The sequence below is a fragment of the Molothrus ater genome, chromosome 4, assembly GCF_012460135.2.
Source record: "Molothrus ater isolate BHLD 08-10-18 breed brown headed cowbird chromosome 4, BPBGC_Mater_1.1, whole genome shotgun sequence".
Taxonomy (NCBI): domain Eukaryota; kingdom Metazoa; phylum Chordata; class Aves; order Passeriformes; family Icteridae; genus Molothrus; species Molothrus ater.
In genome coordinates this window covers 61938613-61963003 of record NC_050481.2, presented here as the reverse complement: position 1 = coordinate 61963003, position 24391 = coordinate 61938613, and the positions used below count along the sequence as shown (strand labels likewise).

Below are 24391 nucleotides of genomic sequence, written 5' to 3'. Positions count from 1 at the left end.
GTGTTTTTTACCTTTCCCCAGACTTGACAATATAAACAAACATAATATGTAGCCAACAGCCCCATCTGGTTTCTGAGACTGTACATGCAACTTCCAAAAACATCCATACTTCCTTTCTTTGTAGTATCCCTCAAATATAAAATAAATCAGCAGTTTCTGTAGAGAGTTCCTGAGAGAATAAACAGGCATCATCTCAAAATGGACTTCTCTTGAAACTAAAGTGAAATAATAAATTTTTCTGAAAAATACTTAGTTCCATGTAACACAGTAGGAAAAGATGCAATAAGTCATTGCAGGCAATAGTGACAATTCTGAAAAGGGCACTTAAATTGTCTTTGAAAATAGGGGAGGAAGGCCTTCACATGACCACTGAAATCCACAAAACTACTACTCACATTACAAGAGCCGTCAGTTCCACAAACCCATTAGTTCTTAGTACAATATCTATGTAAGTTTTCTTGAATTAGAAGATAAAGCTAGTTCCCATAAGTACTGTAGTAGATGAATTTGACAGAAAATGAGGAGTGGTGTCTGGGGAATTGGGTCAAGCCAATTCTCATGCCCATCTAACATGCTTGTGCAGATGCATTTACTTGATGTCAAAGAATGTAATAAAGCTAAGTCAGGCAAAGGAAGCCACAATTCATATTGAGTGGTTTTTCTGCTGTAACACTTTATTAAATATTTTTCATTGCATTTATGCATTAATCATTTTCAAATATCCATCAAGGCAGAAAGATATAGCAAAGAAAATTGTAGTTTAAAAAAAGAGACTGTTGGGTTTTGGTTTTAGTTCACAGACTGATCCTTAACAAGTACAAGACTGTGTATCTCAAAGGCAATGAAATGTAATTCACTGTCATATAAACTGGTAATTTAGTCAGGGATGAGGAGCTCCACCTTTCAGCACACTGATAATGAGTCATTGAATGCAGCCTGCATCCTCCTACAAAGCCAGTGCAGTGTTTCCTTAGGTACTTCTGCAGTAATTAGGCTGCATTTTCCAAAAATTCTTATGAACTCTTGTAACACTGATCAGGAGCTAAATTTATTCTCCTCACATTCAGCTCTGTTGCGAAGGTTCTTGCCTTTTGGTAGAAGAAGAGAGACATTTCCCTATCCACGAGGAAGTTATGGTAGATCACAGCAAGCCTGGTGTAAATCTTCAGTTGAGCTTTTTTATTGCCCAGGTCCATGGCAGCAGCGAGTGCCAAGTGGTAATAGCCAGCTGCATCAAAGGGGTCCTGAAATAAGAGGCTCAAAGATAGTACAGCCAGTGCAAGAGGACTGCAGAGCTCAGCTTTGTGAGCATCTAACAAAAAAAATATGGATTTCGAGGTTTTGAGGTTTTCCCACTTTACAAACACACAAAATCATAAAATGGCAAAATCTGATTAAATATTACTCATTATAAAAATTTGCTACATAAGTTATTAAAATTTCTTACCTTAAGGTCATAGAATATAATATCTCCTAAGATAGAGTACACCTTGACATAATAGAGTGTTTCCTCCTCAAACTCCAGAGGAGAGGAACAGAGGGACAAGGCCTTTAAATAGAAGTGTTCAGCCAGTTCACAGTGACCCAAATGGTGATGGATGGCTGCCAGGCGATGGTAAGCTATTCTTTCATTCAGCTGATTTCCTAATGAGATAACAGAGGAGTCAGGATATAAACAAAGAGACAGACTACTCAAATCTATGCTACTTTTAAAAAATTCTTAATTGAATTTGCTGAACTTTTATTGAAAAAACCCCACATTTGCTTAAGAGATGCATGGTCAAAACCTGCCCTTCAAGAAAAAAACCTATGGAATTTCTGAATTTCCTCCCTTAAGATTCAACAGTGTCTGGGATTTTAAGAAATAACTACATTCATCTCTCCTGTATATACTATAATATGTGTATATATATATATACACACACACAATGTGCATACTTAGAAAGAAAATGAATTATTATGAAAGAAAGAAAGTTAATGGGAATAAAGACTCCATTGACCATTCCAATATATATTTTACAACAAAAAGATTATTTTCAGACTGATCAAAATGACTTCTTAATCAGTTGAACAACTACCAAATTTGAAGAACGGTCATTTTGAAACAAGACCTATAATTTTTGATTTTTCCATCTTATGTTGGTTCACAATCAGAGCCTGGGGCAAATCTGAAAGTACTCTCAAAAGCCTCTTAGGACTATTTTCTTCATGAGTATTGTATCTTAGCTCTTAGAAGCACACTCAGTTTGGACCTAAAATTCCAGGTTTGATTCTGTGCTCTACCACAGGTTTTCCATTTGATCCTAAGTTAGAAGAGTAAAAAATAAATTGCTCATTTTTGAATAGAAGAAAAAAATAGTAATTATAGTAGTGTTATGAAATCCTGGCAGGAAATTACTGAATGCAAGGGAAGAAAACTTTAAATTTAGAGTTCTGTTATATTTTAGAGGTATCACTCATACTCAGCTATAATGGAAATTGTTCTTACCTAATTTTACACTGAGGACGAGAGCTACTCTTGCATATTCCAGACTTTCCTCATAAGCCTTCAGATTCATCAGCAATTCCACCAATTTATTGCATAACCTGAGTTCAGTGGTTTTGTTGCCAGTCCGAACAGCAAGTGGAAGAGCCCTGTCCTGAAACACACAACAGCAGCTTAGGAATGGCTGAACCCCAAGATGTGCACTGACAGCTCTCATTTATATTAAATCAAGTAATTTCTGGTTTCATGTTGCTCTTTGCTTAGAACAGCTCTTGCAACCAGAAGTGCATTTGAAACAGGTGATTATCTGCTAACAGCATGGTAAGTACTCACTGGAACAGTTTGCTGAGAGGTTCAGCTTTTGGTTCAGCATTTATAGAATACCTGCTATGGTGGGAGGTACATAACTATCAATGCAGCAGAAAAACTGCACAAACCCTGTAGAAAGTCACTGCTTTCTCCTTTTCCCAAGTACCATTGAAAAATATGTCTCCAGCAGCTTCAAACAATTCCATTCCTAAATTTGGATCTCCTGTGCAAAGAGCAGCGTCCTGAGCAACCTGAAAAGTAAAAAAGGAATGGGGAAGGAAAGAAAGAAATTAAATCTTGTTTACTCCATGGTTAAAAAAATTCATAAATATTAGCAATTTTTAAATATATTTTTATTTTCTCTCCTATTATAGTGATGAGAAAGGCTATGTTTGATGTGAACATGACCCTTTTTTGTACCCTGTCTTTGAACTAGCCAATGGCAGGTGCAAAAGAAGAAACAAAAACCTGGTTACATTTTCTGGCAATAGTATCCTGCTATCTTTGTCAGACATTCTAAAAACAGCAGTGTATTTGATAGCTGCCACATAGTAAATTTGAATTAGATCAAACATATCATAGAAATAAATTCAAAATGCAAGTTAGGTATTGCTAACTGCAGATTTAAAAGCCTGTGAACTGATTTCTGTAAATAAATGCAGGTCCACTACTCTGTTCTCATAGATAAACATATGTCTTGTTAGCAAAAAGGATATAATGACAGACAGCATGCAAAGCAAGAATACCAAGATCCTCAGTTATTGACAGAGAAAATAACAATGAAAAATGTGCCTTTTACACAGGGCAAGGTTAAGGATCCTGCTGTGGCTTTGTCTTTAGTTCTCAAATTGCATTCAGTTAATACAAATCCTTCTTTCTACTTGAGCACAGAGGTGTGCAGCACACATGCCTCTGCTCTCACACGTGAAAAGAAGACAGCAGCACCAGCTGGCCCTGTGTCATACTAGGCATGGCCCCTGCAGGAAAAATTCTGATGCTGTGGAAATGCTTCCTAAAGCAGCTGCTCTGTTTTCCTGGGAATCTGGCCCACAAGCCAGCATGCTGAGGTGATTATTCTCTGTTACCCACCAGCAGGTAGCATGCCTGTGTCATATAATTGCTGTGGTGCTGTAGAGCTGGTAAATGATGTTGAAGGAACCCACAGAATTAACAGGACCTAAGAAATGTCACTGCCCAAAATCCTTCCAGAATCAAGCAACAGATTAAAATGGATTAGCAGAGAAAATGCTGAGACTTTCCCTTCCCCTGCTGAGCATTACATGAGTGGTGGCACTAAATGATCAGAACATCCATTGGCCAAATGTATGGAACTTTTATATCTGATTACTTACTCTTACCATGCCACCTGCACAGCACTGATACTATGTGCATGCCTGTTGACAATGTACCTGAATATACAGATCCACAAGCTCATTCTGCCTCAGAACATAATAGATCTTTCCTGCCCGGAGCCAAGCATATGCCTCCTTCTCTTTTTTCTGGAGATCTATAAATATTCCAAGGCTTCTTTTGGTATATTCCAGAGCTGACCTGTAGGCCCTGAAACAGGAAAAAGTGCTAATCACACAAAAGGGTTCTTCAGAATTGCAAATAGTTTTCTTCATAGCAAGCAATGTTGCTGTAAGACATTCTGTTTCCCCTATTTAGGGCAAAAATATAATTTCTCAGCTATATTACACTAGTAACTAAAGAACACTTTTTCCTCTTCTGTTCCATCTACATTTCCTGTTAGATTGTTATTTATCATATTGTTATATATTATGTAAATATGTTAAATATATAATGGTATATTATATATATTATGTTATTCATACATTTTCCCTGTTATATAATTTCAAGATGGTTTATATGTGTCCTTGCTCTACCTCAAACTTATGAGAAGTAGAAAAGATTTAACTCTTCTATTATTGATAGATTTTTACTAAAAATGTCAAAGAAATCACATCTATTTGTTTTTAATCATCTATACATCTGACTTAAGTGCAATTGAGACTAATCAGCAATTGTTGAAAAAAACCAAGAAACTGGGAGGAGAGTGGTAGGGCAGAGGAGAATGGGACATGTCATGATCAGTTCTAGAAGCACTTAAATGACCAGATTTAAGTGGTAAGATTTAAGCACTTAAATTATCAGATTTATTGATGTTGTGGTGCTTTATACCAGACATAGAAACCCCAGAAATCTTAAATCTTTCTCCATCTTGTGCTAGACTCCCATCACCTTGACCCAATGCATTTTCTTCTGAGCACAAGACACAAACGAATTAAAATGGAGCATGAGCTGCACAGCTGTGGTGTTGGAAGAGCTGAGTTTCCTTGTTATTCAGGGCAGCTAACACAAGGAATACTGGGATAGTGGGGTCTAACACAATATTGAGTTTGTGCTATTATCTGGTGGCATGCTAACATGTTACATAGTCAACATCTGGGAGCCAGAGAGCTCCATCTACTAGAAGCACACAAAGCAGCAGCTTCTCCAGCTAGTGAAGTCTTTCTGCAAATTCCAGGCAGCTTGACATCTTAACCAACTCGTTTATCTTCAGTGTCTCCAAAGTATGGTCACCAACTATATCATTAAAAAGCCCTAACAAAGTAAAATAAATTGGGTGATTTATTAAGCACTTTGGATGCTCAGACTAAAGGCACTTAAAGTTGAAATAGGTATCTGTTCTCTTTCCATGACTGAGAATTTTTTTGCATTCTTACTGAGGCAAGCTTGAAAATATCTGAACAAAGTAACTCCTTGAAATACAGCAAGAACAAAAAAATCAGACAAAGCAGCCTTAAAAAACACTCTAAATATTCTTAGAGAAAGCTAAGTTTCCTCAGCACTTGCTACTATAATTTAACTTGTGCAGTTTGTTATTTCAATAGATCAGAGAAAAAAATTGGTATTTGGAAAATAAGAGCAGTATAGAAATTGCAGAAGAGCAAAACTGTGCAGGTTTCCACTTTGGCTTTGTACTTATGTAAGTTTTGAAAAAAGCCCTTCCTCAAAGAGAAACATTTACATAGAGGCAATTTAATGCCTGACCTGTTTGGAACATGTCCTTTGGTGCCTTAAAAAAAACGTCTTGCAAAAATCCTTGAAAACAAATCACCTGATATAGCAATCATCAAGAGCTGCTATAACATATAATAGGTTTAAAATGTATTTACATAGATTTTAAAAATAAATTGGTTTTTGGAGTAGTACTAATCCCTTCAGAACATCTTGTCTCCCTTGAGAGATTACAGTTACTTAAAAAGAAACAAGAAAATTCTCCATTAGCACTGGACTTTTCAATTCTGATAAAGTGTATTACTAAAGCAGAGAGAGGAAAAAAAAAATCAGACCTATTCAGCTTTTGCAGAAAAATTAAGATCCTTTGCAGGATGAAAAAGTTAAAATCAGAATGAAAGAAAAGTCATTCAGCATGTCTTACCTTTCTGTTCCTAAAGACAAATAGAGCTGACTAATAGTTTCCAAAATTTGTCCCTCCAGAACTTTGTTGGACATCTTTCTGGCTAAAGATAGTTGATATTCATTGTAGATGACACACTGAGTCTCGTTGGGAGCAACTGTACTGTAGAAATGACACAGCAGTTTAATTGCTTGCAGCTGACCTAGGAGAATAGATTGGAAATACAAACATGAATCTCTGTTTTAAAATGAAAGTTAATTAACTTTAAAATTATTCATTTTCACTGTTTCACAAATTACTGCACAGATGATGAAAGATATAGAAATCTAATGATTCCTAGAATCATCCCATTGCCATTTAATTCACCCCCAAAGTTCACAAATGCTAGAGGTTACTTCAACCTTCGTTTCCAAAATAAAATAGTAATAGAGTCACCTTACCTGCATTAGCTGACTCAATTACTGGCAGGAAAAATGACAAAATAATATATGAACCTTCTAAATACAGATGTAACATATATGTATAACATTCCCAAACATAGTACATTTTGTGACTTGTAAGAGACATACTTACTCTCCAGATGACTTGTCTCCATTGCAACTAAAAAAGCCCATTCATAGTAAAACCTTCCTTTCTCTCTGTCAGTTCCACCAACATAATAACGTCCCAGCTGAAGGAGGACTTGGATAAAATCTTGACCACAGTCCATAATTGGAAGCTTGGAGAACAGCTTAACTGCCCTAATAAAATAATGTTCTGCCAGCTTTCTGGCTGCTGCATGCAGGCAGAGGGCCCCAAAATTGGCCAGGGCTATGGCTTGGTTATGGGTCACCTCAGTCTCTTCTGAGAGACGCAGCGCTTTGTAGTAGCTCTCAGCAGCTTCTTTTGTGTTGTTTGTCCTTTTCAAAGCAATGGCAAGCATGTTGTAAGCAATGCCAAGCTGCTGAGGACTGCTCCATGCAGAGCCTACAACAGCATTTAAAATGGCCAAAGCCACATCATACTGCTTGTAAAGAATGTATAGCCAAGCAAGTGAAACCAAATAGTTGATAGTTTCCTCTGGCTTAGCAGAAGCAGAGTCCAGTGCTTTCATTATGTAAGCAATGGCTTTTCCATACTGTTTGTGGTGGCTATACAGCTTTGCTAAGCTGAGATAGATAGTGCTGCACAATCCTTCCTCCTCATTAGTAAAGACAGAAGAAAGTGCTTGTATGAGGTAAGGTGCAATTTGGGATGGGAATATTTGTCTGAGTTTTCTCAGGCCATATAGTTTGGGAGCATTTTTGATGACTAAATCAATCCTTTTCAGGGAATCCATTAAGGTACTGGAGCTCTGGGGAGAGGTAACCTTTATGCAACTTAATACAATGTGTGGCAAACACTTGTCATGGTAGGACTCTGCCAGTTTGAAGTAACAGTTGTTGGATAAACTGTCTTGTAAACCCAGGTCATTGAGCAACAGCTGAAACCTTTCCAAGAACGGCAGTGCCTCTTGGTGTTGTTTGCGTGCACTGTAATGTTTTGCCAGCAGAAAGCATGCCCTTGCCTCTGCATGTTTATTCTGGCTCAAAATTGTCCTCTTCAGAGCATACTTCAGTATATCTGATTCCAGGTCAGCACTACAAATGTAGTTGGGAATTCCCATGAGAAGAGATGCAGCCTTGTCAAAAATATGAGTACACTTTTCTTTGTTCTTCTGTGTCAAGTAGATGACTGTTAGATTTGTATAAAGAGCAATCACAAAGTACAAATCACTAAATTCTCCAGCTACTGCTCTCAGTGCTTCCTCAAAATACACACGAGCTTGGGAAAACTTCAGCTTTTTGACACTGAGCCTGCCCAAGAGAAAGCATAGCCTTGCTAGTGCCCAGGACAGACCTGCTTTCTTTGCTGCTTCCCTTGCTAATCGTAAAAAATTAACCAGTTCTTCTTCTTCTGAAAATCCATAAAACATGCTATTTGTAAATGAATAAGAGAAATTATACAGGCTTTTGAAGCTGCTCTCATACTCTTTCCTATTTAAGAAGAGTAACAATGGCTCAAAGGTGTCAGATGCTTGAGAATCTTCTTGACATATGTGAAAGCAAGGGCCTTGAGGTAGAGGAAATATTTCAGTCTTTGAAGAGCCAGCAGATTCCTTCCCTTCAGCAGCTGGCTCTTCAGCTTGAGTGGCCTCCAAATTCTTGAAGTTCTTCAGCAATTCTTCTATCTTGCCATTCTTGCTAGTGGATCCTGGGCTAGAAGGTGAGTGTGCAATTTCTGAAATTTAAAAATAAATTACAGATCACAACTTCTTGTATGCATGCACACAAAGGCCTTTGATAGACCAACTAAAACATTTGTCAGTGAAGATGCTGTTACAAAAACATTATGTAGACATACCATAATTTCTTAACAGAATGTCTAGGAGAAAAGCCAAAGGTGCAAAAAGATAGCAAGGAGGCTGGAGAAGTGTGGGAGACTGGAGGAGTGGGAATAAACACAATGTGCCACATGTTAGCAGGTTAGTGATCAGTACACTTGTCTAGCCAGGCCCTGGGGCTGATCCAACACTAATCCAACTCAGCATTAATTCAAACTGCCTTTTGTCTGTGTATACTCAAAAATACAGTCAGTGTATATTCTCTGTTCTTTCCATGTGTATGTGAGCAAGAGACCTGCCCAAGAAATACAAGTCAGACTAGCTGGTAAGCAGAAGGAAATCTAGGAAGATCCAAGGTCTGAAGTGGAGACTGGATAAGGGGCCCAGGGGTCAGGGCATAGTTGGACCTTAAGGTATGAGGGAAATGGGAAACCATTCATGTCGAGTAAGGTTGTGTCCTGACAGCATGCTCAGGGGGCAGGTCAGCCAAGGCAGGGAGTAGGACTGTGCTATTTGAGCTGGTCAAGTCTCACTGTGCTTGGGGGTGCCTGCAAAGGTTCTGTTCTCCTGCCCGGTCCTGGCTAGCCAGGCCTGTGTCTTGTGTAATAGGATTTCTTCTATCTATCAAATATCAGCCCTGATTCTCTGCTGGCACAGATTATCTTTCACAAAATTACCAATTTGTGGCAACAGATGTGGCCATCGATCTAAGTTCTCCTAGTGACAACATCATTGAATACCTACAAATATAATAAAGGCAGATATGCCATCAATTCTTAGTCCTCCCACTCTTTTCCAGGCAGTTAATAGGGGAGGGATTAGGGATGGAGTACACAGTCATAGTCAGTTCTTAAATTTACAGCTGCAGATCCAACAGGAGCTTGTTGAAGTCACAGATTTAGAGCTCAATTCCCTTAGAATCTCATTTCCAAAACTGCAGCAGAATCACAAATATAAAAATTGTTGTTTAGGAAAATGTTTTACAATATGAGTAATGATAGTGACAGCTTAGCAACAAAATGCCAAAGGGAAATAATTCTGCATTCTCAACAAAATATCTCCTTTGGGAAATCTATTTCTGGGACGAAGTTTTCTAACAAAAAAAAAAAAAAAATCTGCTGGAATTCAAACTCAGCAGTTTCCAGGTGCCCCATAAGCAGTATTTTGCCTTGATAAACAATATGGAGGGGCTGAGATGATGAATGTGTGTCACATCAGGGAAAGTCAGTCATAGAATTTACAGCTGGATAGCAAGCCCCAAGAAAGACATTTGCTATCAGTGAAAACCCACAATGTGTTACAGAAAACCTAGTCAGAAGGGGTTAAAGCAAAATCTCAAAGCAAACAATGAGACAAGGAAATTAACATATGAAGAGACATTAGAAGGAGAATAGCTGGCAAAGACACCAAAAATATCAGAAGTCTCATTAATTTTATGTAAAAATTGTATATGTATGAAGTATTACCACATTCATGAGCTTTCTGAAATTCAGGTTCTTCTAATTCATCTGTAAGAAAGAAAAAAAATCATCTTAGCTATAGTATCTTGGTCATTTTTCAGTTTCAAATCTCCTAAAATAAGGCTATATTTAGTTGACAATTCTTTAAGTCAGAAGAATTTGGAATATCCTGGAAATTTAGGAGAAAATAAATATTCTAAATCTGACCCAAAGCTAACAGGGGCTTACCCTCCTGCTGACACAATTCGCTGCTTGTGCATGGCTATCATCAAGTTGTTACCTCTGCTCAGTAAGGGGGGGAGCACATCACAGTCAGAATAAAAGCCAACCTATCCTGCAGGAGGGAGGCATTTCTGCTGCATTAAAATACAAGTGGGCAGCAAAGATATGACCATTCTCCACAACCTGCTCGTAAAATGAGGTAGCAAGGAGCCCTTAATATTTTTAGTGTCACTCCCAGGGTAATGGGGAGAGAGGTGGGAAGGGAAGTTATTTAGGGTGTTTTTGTAGATAGTGTCAGACTTTTGTAGCCCTTCCAATACCAGGTGGGTGAAAAAAAATCACTCTTATTTAAAAAAAAAAATTAGGTTAATTCTGTAGACATTATAACTATAGATCTAGCTTTACATTTAAACATAGCACAGCTGTAGAGCATTTAAGAATTACTATTTTGAGTAGCAGATATTTCTCAAGGTATTTAAGTAGTCATGCTGCATTTCAGAAATATTATCACTGTCTTTTTTACACTTGATGCAATAGAAGTGGTACTGTGGGTATGAAGGATATTTACAAAATCAGAGGCTCACAGACCTATTTAAGCTCTATTTAAGCTGGTGGAAAGCTACTTTACTAGCCTTTGAGAATGACCTCTCACTGACTGTTTACTTCTGGAAGTTCTTTTTATAAATGCTTTTCTGACTTTGGTGGATGAAAGCCACAGATGTTTACAGTAGTTGTAACTTAATACTCTAAATATTTAATCAGGGAAGTGCACATAAGTAAATACTTCTCAGTAAATTGATGTTGATGGAAGAATTGAAAATCCATTTAGTCAGATCACAAAACAAAATATCAAGTGAATATTGAAGATTATTGCTCTGGATGAGTTATGAGAATCAATTGAGCTGTTTAAGAGGAAAGTGGTAAAGATGGTACTATGAGCTTGGCAAGATGCAAAAGAAGGTGGTACTTACAAAGATTAGGGAGGAGATGTAGTGAAAAATGTGCAACAGCAACATAGCAGTATGTCCATTAAGCCCATGACATGCTTTAGTACCTTAGAGGTTTGAGCTTTTGTTTCCAGGCTTTTCATTAGGGCACAGGAGGGGAGACGTGCGGGCATTTTGCACATTGCCAGGGCAGGTCTGGCACACCCTAGTTATTGTTCACACTCACACACACACCCTGCTGATTTGCAGAATTAAACTAACGTGCCTGACTCCAACCTACACTGCAGCTCCTTTCAACCTGGAGCCTACAGTTCTGTCTCTCAGGATGGCATTAATGGAGATAAAACTTCCTTAGGTATTGGGCAAGCAAATGCATCACCAACAGCCTGTGGTGGAATTAAAAACCACTGCCTCTCCTCAGTTCAGCAAGACTATTACTGATGCCTCAGGTTTTAGCTTTTATATTTTTCAGATTCTGTACTGCTTTAGTGTGTGTGTCTGGGCTTCATATCAGGGGATAGTAAGCTCTCTTCAGAGAGTAGTGAGACAAAACCATTCCTTCTCTAGCTGGGGCCAAGGACAACCCATCCAGATCTCAGGCCCAAGAGCATAAACAGTGGTGGACTGAAGAGAGAAAAACAAGAAGGATGGGACTTCATGGGCTGGAGCTTTAATTGGACAATTCACTCCAATATGCTAGTGGACTAAAACTTATAAAAGTGTGAGAACCTGTGACTGGTCACCCATTTTGTGACTATTTTGGGTTCACCTGGGGTGTAACCTTGGCTGGGCTCTTGTGCTGCCCAAGGTGGATCTGCTGAGGCCTCCTAATAGACATGTACTTTATTTTTTAGCTCCATCTAGTCTCTGTTCTAGGTTGGCCTGCTCAAGGCATCATTACATCACCCCGCCTTACAGTAAGTCCGTGAAGGTGAAACCCCAGTTACCCCAATTGCCTATGCACAACACAGAGAAATAACAGCTATATCAGAGATTATGTTACTATGACTATGATTTTGCCACTTTTCTATACCTTTGAAAATTAAATCAAGCATGAAGAGGTGTGTGTTTGCATAAGCTGTCAATAATTATTAGGCTGTGCTACCTTTCCCAAGACAAAAAGCCAGCAGTGTTTGGGTGAATATACTGCTTTATACAATGCAGCCATGTGAAATTATAATTTGTAATTCAGTCGTGTAAAAGCTTGGAGATCTGTGCAGCACAGTAAGAGAGTTTTTAAAAGCCTGTTGTTTAAATTCACTCAGGAAAAAAGAAAAAAAACCAAAAGATTTACAAATCCTCTGCTGGGAAAAGCCTTGAAACAGCTGAAGAATAGCAAAGATGATATAAAGAATTTTTACATGCTATATCAAAGATCCAATTGATTACCAAGATATTTCAAAATAGATGTAAATGCTGGAATGTCATTGAAAAAATAATTTTATAACAGGGGTATAGGAACTACACATGTATCTTGTGCAGTAAAAAGGAGTAAAACTCATACTTACCTATTCTGTACACAGAGCAAACATCTGTGATGGAGGTTTGTTTCAACAAATGTACTACTTCTTCCAAATTTTTTTCTTTTGAAAAAAAAGATAGCTCTTCTGCTTCAAGAAAATCCAGATCTTGTGGTCTAGCAAAGAAAGGAGTAACTTTGAAGGTGCCTGAAAGCAGACTTGGCTTAAGGAGCTCACTGCACCAGTCACATGTGAACTTGTTAGGGAAACTAATACAATCTTTACATGATTGGTTGTGCTGTGTTCAAAATTAATTTCAGTCAATGTATAAAAGATGCATATAAACTGATAGTAACCATTCTAACAATTAACAGTTCCTGCCATAGCAGAGTAAGCTTTGTGTCAGTGTCATTGGATAGCATTTTATGAGAGTATTTATTAGAAGCATGAGTCTTGAGGGACTTCATGGTATTGATTTTCTAATATAGGCTTTAAGTTACATATGAAATGAACCTGCAAGCAGCATTTAAGAACTCCTTGTTTCAGCATGCAAACAGTTCAGGCATATTAATAAGAGCTGCCTATTTACATGGTGCCAATGCATGATGAAATACACCCTTTTTAGAGGTTTCAGTCTGCATTATTAGCAACTGTTTACAAAGGTCCCATTAGAAGCAAGTTAAGGCATATAACTGAGGGTACTACAAAAAAAAAAACAAAAACAAACAGAACTTGGGTGCTTTAACATAGATCTTGAGAGACCAGCAAGAGAGTAAAGCTGCTTGGATTTGTGAGCCAAAGAATAAAAACTGAACCAGTATAAGTCCAACCTCTTTTTCTGGGAAGAAACTCAGCTACAGACTGATAGTATTTTGCAATATTTAAGCAGACTTGATATTCCAATTCATTTGCACATTTGACTGATATTTGCTATGACAATTCACATTAAAACAACAAAAAAATCCCAAAAGCAAACCCCCAAAAAAATCCAGAAACACAAAGCCCAAAACACATACACACATCAAAAAAACCCCAAAAAACAACAAAAACCCCAAAACCACACCCTGAATTTAATGTTCAGCATTTTAAAACTGACACTAGGTTATTTTTGTTTATGAGAGATAAATATGTATTACTCACTTATTTTTAGATAAGTCCAGTTTAACATGACCTGTCTTTATAAAACCTATTTGGCCAGTAAACACATGTCTTCCAAGAAACCACTCCATGCATTCAATGAAGTAGCCAAGGATCTCAATTTTGTCCCCTTCCTGGAAACTCAGCTCTTCTGACACAATACTTTCATAATTCATCACAGCTAGACAGGATCCAATTGCTGTGTAATAAGGAGATAAATAATATTTGCAGATAAAGTCATTTAACAATAGAAATACACTTAATAGAACAGCAACTCAGCAGAATATATTTAACAAAAGACATTCCTGGAACCTGTGAGTTGAATATCTGCTGTGACAAGATTTAAAGTATCCAAACCTCATTGGTTTGATAAATAGATCTGTAAATAGCATAAAAATCCTCATTTCCCATTAGAAAGCAAAGCCTAAAATATTCTCACAATTCTAACATAATTCATAATGGAGCAAAAAGAAATGTTTTAAGTCCTTACTTTCCCTCTTATAAAGGGCTCTGAACTTGGGCCAGAGTAAAGCACTTGAACCAATTTTGAACCAATTAAAATAATCCCTATGGGATAAATGTGGGTATTTACCAGTCAGTACAGTATTGAAACTGAAATCATGGAAGAAAATAAGTCATATTTGCTCTCTAACCTCAAACCATCTGTATAAGTTTTATTTCTCTGGCAGTATGAGAAAAAGCAGCATACATATCAAAGATCCACAATTACACTGGTGCATTTTCTGAAGCATCCTCAACTCAGTCACTCTGTACTACCTTGTGTAGTATTTGGGAGGAAAAAGGGGAAATACAAGACTTTAGAGTTTGACTCTTTAGAGTTTAAGCTTAGACAAATTTATAGTCTCACTAATTTTACTGCAAACTAATTTTGAAAGCTGTGTCCCCACTCTAATACAATGGACAAAAAGTCCATTGAACTTTTTAGTCCGTTCTAGCAAAAGCATAGAGTAAATTTGGTGTTATTCTAATGTTGATGTTTGAATGAAGTTTCTTACCAACTTTTTTGATTGATTTAGATTCATTTTTATATGAAAAATCTATGGGATTAGAATACCCTTTAAGAAACCACCTGAAAGCAGAAAAAGAAATTAAAGTTAGTGCGTATAGAACACTTAATGTTGTGACAGTCATATGTAAAATACATATGAAAACTGATATGTCCCTCCCACAACTAGCTTTCAATTTCAGCACTGCCCATACACTTCAGACACATTTATGGTTTCGTTAATATTATCAGTAAAAGTACTGCTACTATTAGTAGTAAAAGTGCTGCTACTTCAGGAAAACAAACCAATCTGAGAAAGTCTTGCTATTTTTCCCTGCCCTAGGTAGAGGCATCCCTAAGGAGACGTGCAGATGTATACGGAATAAGTAGGTAGAGTCAGGTACCTACTGATGGAAAGGCTCCAATGGCTCCAGGGAAGCATTAGACCACATGGGCATGTCACTATCCACAGATCCACCTGTCACATCTGCAGTAAAAGCCCCAGTCTCAAAAGAAGTTGTTTCATTGTCTGTAACCATCATCTTTCTTATTGTATTATCAGGATATAAAACAAAAAAAGATCCTAAAATAAAAGCAGTTGAGCAGATGTCATTTTATGTAACGTTTGAGTGTCATATAAGCCCTAAAACTGGCTTCAAGAGCATCAGTAATATTCATTTAGAAATTGCAAATCTGATCTTTGTCAAGAATTTTCTTGCTGATTGTCAGATATTCATACATTTCTGTCTAGTGTGTCTTTCCATAGGGAAAAAAAAGTAGAGATTGTGTCTTATTAAGCACAGAGCCCTCTGCTGCAATTCTGCATATCCCTACTGCAGAAACAAATCACCACCTATCCTGACATCCTGTGTCTGGCAGTACCAGCAGGTGATGCTGTTTAGGAGAAGCACTGGTAACTGTTTATAATCCTTCTCCTGCACATCCTCCAGAGCCTACAATAATATTAAGCAAGTTGGAATGTACATCACTCCCTAATCCTTTTGTATCCATTTATGCACCAGCTGCACATGAATTTCTTCAATCCCTTCATGATCTCACTGAACCTAATCTGTGTTTGCTCCTTTCTTTTCTCTTTACAATGTGCATTTGGAGTGAGTAAATTTAAACTTCAACTCCATTAAGTATTTGAATAGGTCTTAATGTCTGATTTGGGGATTTTAAATAAAGATGCTTCCCTGAACCTAGCCTTAGCATGTACAGTCTTTCTTACCTTCCTGTAAGAGCAGACTTCTGTACATCAAATTTAATGATTTTTCATTTATACAGACTTCAATGCCTGTATCTTCCTCCTCTTGGGAATATAGCCAGAAAGACTGGTCTAGGAACAAATTCTCCATGCAATGATCTATAAAACCTAGGAAAAAGAAAACCCAATTTGTTTTATTTGCCATTTTAGAGTACTACACAAAAATACAAACTTTCAGAGAGTTAGAGACTACTCCATTATTACTTAATGCACAACGTATAAATCACAAAGTTGTGTTCAACAAATTCCCAAAAATGGTGTGCAATTGAATACAAATTAATATACTGAACTATTGTATGGTGAAACAACTTTACCCAGTGAGTGGTAGGTTAGAAACTTCCATATTTCTTCAAAAGTTTTAAATGTCACCACTATTAAATCCTGATCACTGTGAATAGACAGGAGTCTGGCAGAAAGCTCCTAAAAATCAAAACAAGTACTTTAATGACAATTATATCAGATTTAAGCACAATTTCTCACTAGACCTAAAATACTATTCATTAAGAAGGATTAAAAAAATAAGAATCATTAAAAAAATAAGAATCCAGAATTCTATCTGTATGAGATATCTGTTCTTTAACATACAGGGAGCCAAATTTTAATCCGACTCCTGCTTAGCAATTGTACTGACAGTTTGTGAGGTTAATTTACAGAGGAAATAAAGACCACATTGAGTAGGACTGAAGGTTTGTCTAGTTCAGAAATGTCTATGTCTAGTTATATGCATAACCATATATTCAAATGTTTCTATATAGGCAAGTATATAGTAGTTCTTTCCAAGAATATCCTCCACACAGAGTGGTTTACAGCATGGGAACTGCCTTTGCCAGATGTATGGGCATTAATATTAAATAGTGGAAAGGAGTTATTTTGGAGCTTTTTTTAACTTGAAATTTCTCACTTGATCCATGTAAATTTTTAGGTTCTACAACTCCCTGATGTAGATTACCCTCAGAGCTCTGTACCCACACAAAAATGCAGCTCCTTTGATGCAACTTTGAACCTGCTTCCTGGTATAGTCAGTCTTTATCCAAAAGAGATATTGAATAATTATTGCCAAGTTTACTCATTTTTTGTTAAAACAAATACACTAAAGTATAATTTTTCTTTTTTTAAAGATGCAGTAAGATATTTTTATCCTCCTTTGTACTGGTTCATATTGCTAGAATAGCATTAAATTACACTTTTGACAAAGATAAGCAATGATCATTGTAAGTGGTGATGATTGATTTTAAGTTATTCCAGAAATGCTAAAAGGAACAACTACATAAACCTTCAAATAAGTGAAAGAAAGACACATTTTGCTGGATTCTGGACAGAGGGGGGTAATATAGAGTCTGGTTGCACTCCAGTTTGTAGGTTAAAAACAGGGCTCCCCAAAGATGCTGGCCATTACCTTTCAGGGAAATACAGAGAACTGTGTAATTTATGAGACAAGTGTCTGCATCACTATCTCAGAGAATAAATCAAACTTAAAGCTAACACATATGATGCTACTGTACCCTTACTCCCATCATGTTAAAATTGAAATACAGCTGAAAAAAATTGAAGGACTGATCAAGAAATTGATTCTAACTCAAGGCAGCAGGGAAGAAATTATCCCTCAAACCTTTTCTATAATCTGAGTAAAATGGAGCTGATTCACTGATTTTATGACTGTTACAGCACAATTTTAAAAACCTCTGAATTAATTCTGTTTAACATCCATATTTTCATTTCACACAATCTGAACACATTGAAATATAAAAGTCCAACCTAGACTTCATCAGGCATGTCTCATCACTGCTTTGATCTTCTACATGCACCTTTCTACACCAGATTACATATTAATGAGAGCCTGAAATCTATTAAGAAATTGCCAACACATGCCAAAGTATGTCAGCCTCAGGGGCTTCATGCACTGCTGAATATCAAAACATTCTAACGAAACTTAACATTATCAATCTTGTTTCCTTCAAAGCCTTTTCCAGTCTGTTTCTAATCTAGTCCATTTTTTTGCTCTTTTCCTTTGCCTCCCAATCCCATCTCCCTTCCTCCCTCTCCCTCTAAACACAATCCAGAGCAGAGAAGCAGAAGTACAGACTGCTTGCACAGCTGCAAAGTCAGCAGCCTGGTGGTAGGGTGGTCACAACACTTGAAAAGAAAACGTTATAGAAACATGTGTTTGTATTAGTCAAAAACCACAACTAATTAAGATTTCAGTAGTTTGGTTTGCTATTGAAGGAGGCTGAAACCCTTGGCACAGACCAAAAAAAAAAAGACACACCAGAGGTAAAATGGTATCTTTTTTTTTTTCCAAGAGGAAGGAGGAGACTAACTTTTTTTGAAAGTAAACCTCACTGGTTGTAGAGGACAGGTTTCCCATGCACAAAAAAAAATAAGGAGTAATAAAATTTGGCCAATGATTGTATGCTATTTAAAGTCATGGCCATTTAGCCCTAGGAAGTCCAATGCTTAGGCTATTCTCTTTCAGACTTCCTCTTTGGCTTAGCAGTGAGCTTCCCAGGAAATTAGCATGCAAAATAACTCCAGGTGTCTGGAAGCTAAAGTGATGAGTCAATACAAGGGCAAATTAAAATAAATCAAAGCTCCATTGTTTCCCTTGATGTAAATGAAAGCAGAATTTTTTTAAAAATAAACTCATTCAATTACTTATTAAGGTGGGTTTGTTTATTTATTTTATATCAATTTGATGTTCCAGTCCTTTTCAATAATTCAATATTTCTAAAGCCCCTAAATGTTTCCAGTACATAGGAGACTGGTCACTCAAATTCAAGCACCCAGCTGGAAATGGGACCCAAATACCTGGAAGATTATTTCAGTGGCACAGGGGGTATTATCTGAATAAACCAAACAATTTCCAAGCAATTGACTTACACTGAAGACAGTCATCACCTCCTTGCTGTCATTTTCCAGAAGACGGAGGTGCCCTCTGAGCTGTCTTTGGAGCCTGGGATCAGGACATCCATTCTTTCTTTTGACCATTGTTAACTTCAAGGAGATATCTGGAGGAGGATATCCATTTTCAGTACTACAAGCTTTGTGAATCAGCTTTGGAGAACCAAAAAAAGCCTCAAAATCTTAGAGTACACATTAAGATATGTTTTTTCAGCTTCAGAGACAGGCACACAGTACACTGATCTATTGCATGTTTCTTTTACATTTTTGTTTACATTTCTGTAGACATAGGAGCCTAACATGAAACAATTTTAAGAGACAACTGATATTTATGGATGGAGAAGGAAAAAAAGATAAAAGTAAGAAGATTGGTAATTTGTCAATTTAGACAGGTCTGGGCATTGCAAACATGCTCAGATTTCCAAATATTCCACGCATATCAGAAATCAAAGCAAACAGATACTGCCATCACAAAAAAAAAAAACAACCAAACTTGAACAACAAATAGTTCTGCATGTTACAATCCATCATGCTAATCTTAAATTCATAGCTATTTGATATGTCACCCCCTCTGCTTCAGAAGCCTTTTATAAATCAAATATTGTAAAAGCTGTTTCCCAGCTAAGCTGGTTGAACAGTACCAACCAAGTTAAATGGTACAACCAAAAGCTCACTTAGATAATTTTCCCAGCACATCTGAAAGCAGCTAGATACCTATTCCCAAGCTCTTGGCATCTGTTTATGAGAAGCTTTTACTACAGCTCCAGCCAGCTTCTCTCACATAAAGAGGATCTTTGATAAAGCTGCTTTTATTTCACATTAATTTGTTAATTTAGCTCAATAACAGTAAATCACAAATTTTCAGACACCCAGATGGGCACATATAAGCCAATAATACCCAGTCAGGAAGAATTCCAATTGCAAAGTATGTAAATAGGTCACACTTCCAGCAATATGGAACTGTTATGCATACTAAAATATTCCACCTCCTCTGAGTTTCACATTTTAATCAGTAAAATATATGGCTTTCAGATTCTAGTCTAATATGCTGTATCTTGCTCTGTTTTCAGAGGGCTTCCTATGCATGTCTCCAGGAGTTTTACCATGACTTGCATAAATTACTCATTACTTTAAGGTCAAGAAGGGTGTCTCAGAAATATAAACCTGTGTTACTGAATTACAAGGTCTCTCCCTTTAAGCTGTGGTCATATAGTCAATTTTTAGTAGAAAGAACACACAATAGAGTCTCTGAATGTTGTTCAGATCACTGCTAAAGTAGAATTACTGACCTTTTCATTTTACCTGAAAACATAAAAACATAAAACATACTGGCACAAGAGAAGACTGACTTAAAAATGCATACATTCATTTTACTTAATCAAATTGGTTCTGAAGTAGAATATATATATAATAGTAGACACACAACCTAATTTTCTATAAAAGTTAATTAAATAATTATTACATTTAATTAAAATAACAGAAATACAGATAATTCTGTCAAAAAAACCCTATAATAATGCCTTATAGAGATGAAATATTGTCTAAAACCCCATTATAATCTCCAATCTGCTTCTGTGAGCCCCGACTCGAGTTACAAAGAACCCAAATCCTGTACAAAGCAAAGACAAGCAGGTACATAAAGCACAAATAATTTGAGTAGAAACAACCATATGCCTGGGGAAGACTGCCTGCCACTGATGTGATTTGTCAGGTCGAGCCAGAGAGCAGAGAACAGCTCAGTGCTGGTTTTGATGGCACAAGAAGGGAAACGTGCCAAGGCCCTCAATTCACAGTGCCTGCCATCAGCCCTCCAGAGGTGAAGCCTACAGAACCCTCTTACTGAAGGACTGCACTCAATTGACACTTCCCTGAAAATACAGCATTTAAACAATAAAAATAGATACTTGGAAAGGCCATAAACTTTAAAAGATAAGACATTTGAAGGATTGAAAGACATTTGTAAAATAAGCTATGAACTTTTTATTTGCTTATCTTTTTTTTTTGTAACCAGTACAATATAGTACATAAATTATTTCTGGTTTTTTATATCAGTTGCTTTCTCTTTTTGTAAGATAGTCTCAACAAATCTTTATATATAAGTTGGTCACTTCACAGCTGCCATGAAGTACATTGTAAAACTTATAGGAGTGGTGACTGCAAATGTTGACATAGTTGAGTTGTCTCAAAAATAAAAAGTAAACTGTGAGAAAATCACTAAAATATAAAGATAGGATGGGAGAAAAAATGCCTTACCAGTTGGAAAACTCTCTGCCTGACTGGGAAGGGTCCTTGAACTGACATTCATGCATTTTTCACTTGGAGAACACTCTATTATGATAAATGAAAGGAATGGTTATGTGCCTTTTCTAAGTCATATAAAATACCCTGAAAAAAACCCCAGCAAAATACCCCATGCTTTCAAAACATTTGATGCATCAAATAATTTCTAAGACAGATTAACTATTTTCTCCCCTTCCTGCTATATAATTCCCAAACCCTACAAAAAGTCTGCAGAATATTTCTTTCCTTCTGGGCTAGAGGGGGAAATGAAATCTTTATTGCATCATCTTGATATGAAATTTCAAGATGGGGGATCGGTGGTAAGAAAGATTCTCAGGAAACAGAATTCTCATTTGGGAGAGAGCAAGGGTCAGACCTAATTTTCTCTTCCTTTACACCTATATTAAAAATGGCTCCCACTGATGCTTCAGTGGTATAAATTGCTGTGTCTTGTACCAATTCATACATGGAGGAAAATAACTCTTCATCTGTTATATGCGTACGTAACACTTCTGAAAGGGTACTGTAAAATCAAGTGATTTGAAGTTTCAGGAAAATATCACAAATAAGGTATGTTTTGTATTAATAGCAATCTGCTTTTTTTCTTTTAACCTGTATTTCTTCCTCTACTTTGGGGAATGATATATTTTTGTGCTAATAAAACAACCATTTCATTCTCTCAAGGCTTCCTGGGCAAGGGAGTGAAGACAAGGCTTCATATTTCTAAGAAGAAAAGAGAAATAGATCTTTCATCTTTTTCTAGAAAATTTCTGAGGCAATTTTCATGTATCCCAAGATATTATCCTATGAAGCTCTGCTTTTAAAATTAATCCTGTAATATAACAGGGCATGGTAATTCCCAAATCTTTTGCATCTTCCCTCAAGTGCATCTATGAATGTTACATGAATAAAGTCATGCAAATAAATAAGGATACATAAAAAGAGTTTTCCCACCTCACAAAGAAAGGAAGCACTAAAAACATTGTCTTTAAGGCCTATTATTAGCAGATACTCAAACTAGAAATTGAAATCCCCAAACACTTTAGTTTCGTAGGGTCTTGGCTGGGTACTTGACAGAACTTTGGGGTTGGGGTTTTATTTATTAAAAGTCCATTTTCTTAATATGGACTATATGATGTTTGTTGTTAACTAGAAATTTGATAATAAGCTCACCACTGTGCAGGCTGACTGTGTTTAGGAAATGTTCTAAATTTAAGTCCCCCAGAGCTTCTGGAACCAGACTTACCTGTAGTTCTGCTTTTTCTGGTTTTAGTCACAATTACAAACAGAAGGTGTCAAAACTTTGACAACATGTTATTATTTTTATAATCATTTAATAGTTGACAAGAACAATAAATTAGCATTTGTTTTGATATGTGAACTATTTTTAGATATTAAAAACTAACTTTCCTTGAAAGGTAGTTATCAAGACATTAACATCCTTTTCTGTGACTTTTAGGAAAAGGCAAAGGCTATCAGCAAGCATTTGAATTACTCATCAGTTTAATTTCAAATAATAGTTTGCTGTTAAATTTGAGTGAAAGGGTAAGAGTTACTATAAATACAGTTTGAATATGCTTAAACTTTTTAAAGGGCTATAATTAGCTTCAAAAACGTAATATTAACTCCTACTTGGTAGAATGTCTTGCATACTTCTGGGAAAGCTAAAGAGCAACTTTCTACTGCCCTGGGATGCTTGTACCTGGTCTTTAATGTCAGAAATGTTGCAGTTGTGAACAGAAAGATATTGTGCAAGTCACAGAACATATACTCTAAAATGAAATAGGCTTTTTGTCCATGATTTTTGGAAGTATTTTCACATTAAGAACATTCTTGAGCCTACTGTAAACTAAGAGCCTGGCCATTGCCACCTTCCTATGTCCCTCCACTCCTCTACTCAAAAGGTCCTTCTGACTGGTATGATTTTACCCCACAAAGTAGATTTTCTTTTGCACAAAGGCAGTACTACACCTCTGATGAAAAAGGAACTAAAAAAAATATTAAAATAGAAACTTGGCTTCTGAATCTTACAGATATAACAAAAAGAACTTATATTTCAGTACCCTGGCTCTTGGGTTCTGATAATTCTCATCTCCTCTTATCTTACTAAAAGATAATCCATTTGCCTGCCCCAAGTGAATCTCAATGTAGATTGTTCAATAGTCCAATTTATGCAGCATTTCTATAGAGGAAACATAGCTGCTTTTTGTATTCCAAAAGAAGCCCGTCTGGGTTCTGTGATTCTGTGAAAAATACATGAGAGTTCTCAGCTTGTGCACCATTTAAAAAACACAGTAATTCAAGCACAAGGAGAAGTCAGGAGCAGAGGCACCAGGATGTATTTTTTGAGGTCTTACCCATTTGTTCTTGCAGCGTGTCCATCCCAGCTCCATCCCTGAGGGTGCTGATGGCAGCGTTGCTCTCCACATGTTTGCAGTCACACCTGCACATTTCCTGCTCTGTTTCTTCCCTCTCCAAGTTCCTGTCTTGCTCTCCCTCCAGAGCAGGGACAATGGTGCTAGTGCTAAGCATAGATGTGGCACCTGCCAAACTCTCCATAATTTGAAGTTCCTCACAGTGACACAATTAACATTATCAATAACCTGAAAGGGAAAAAATATTAATTGTATTTCTTATAAAAGCATCAGAAAAGATGAACACATTCAAGAGCTATGCCTCTCCTGCAGGAGTTATTTTTAATAGTAATATGGATTAAAGAATTTTGCAATAGGGTTTTTTTCAGAGGAACTGTTGCGTAACACCCAAATTTATCCCAGAAAAAGCTCCTGCAATGAGGTGGCATCACTGCTTTAGGAACAAAGCAACAGACCTGCCTAACAGCAACAATCCAAGGCCTGAAGTGAAATGTACTTGTGCCCACTGCTAATTATTTGTTCTTGGCCAGCTATAAAGCAGAGCCTCCCAGGGATAACATCATTCACATCAACTGAGGAATTGCAGGGGAAAAACATCATTTTCTAAAGGTGACAAGAATGGAACAAGTACTGCATGCTGAATTCAACCAACAAAGAGGGTTTATATAAATTCAGCTAAAGAATGAATCCTCCACAGGAACCCACTGTTCAGGAAGACACGCAGCCAAAGAGCCAAGTAATACTTTGCAGCAAAGCAGA

General features: G+C 36.9%; 1 protein-coding gene across 1 annotated transcript; it reads right to left on the bottom strand.

Moving 5' to 3' along the window:
• Positions 1 to 654: 654 nt before the first annotated feature.
• On the bottom strand, positions 655 to 23816 carry SH3TC1 (SH3 domain and tetratricopeptide repeats 1). The gene is made up of 17 exons (XM_036382435.1): positions 23615 to 23816; positions 21231 to 21305; positions 18957 to 19084; positions 16394 to 16499; positions 16044 to 16187; positions 15221 to 15395; positions 14823 to 14896; positions 13810 to 14005; positions 12718 to 12845; positions 10047 to 10088; positions 6792 to 8477; positions 6240 to 6420; positions 4204 to 4354; positions 2923 to 3045; positions 2489 to 2639; positions 1448 to 1644; positions 655 to 1244 (listed from the first exon to the last, which is right to left on the bottom strand). Exons 1-17 carry the CDS (start codon positions 23814 to 23816, stop codon positions 1014 to 1016), a joined length of 3990 nt encoding a protein of 1329 aa, XP_036238328.1. The 3' UTR covers positions 655 to 1013.
• Between the last annotated feature and the right edge of the window lie 575 nt (positions 23817 to 24391).

Excerpts from the sequence above, each read along its gene's own strand:
- SH3TC1 (XM_036382435.1), bottom strand. The coding sequence starts at position 23,816 with ATGGAGAGTTTGGCAGGTGCCACATCTATGCTTAGCACTAGCACCATT. Across the intron at positions 16,188-16,393 it reads TCTAACCTACCACTCACTGG|GTTTTATAGATCATTGCATG; the intron begins GTAAAGTTGTTT and ends TCTTTTTCCTAG. Across the intron at positions 14,897-15,220 it reads CCATTGGAGCCTTTCCATCA|GTGGTTTCTTAAAGGGTATT; the intron begins GTAGGTACCTGA and ends TTCTGCTTTCAG.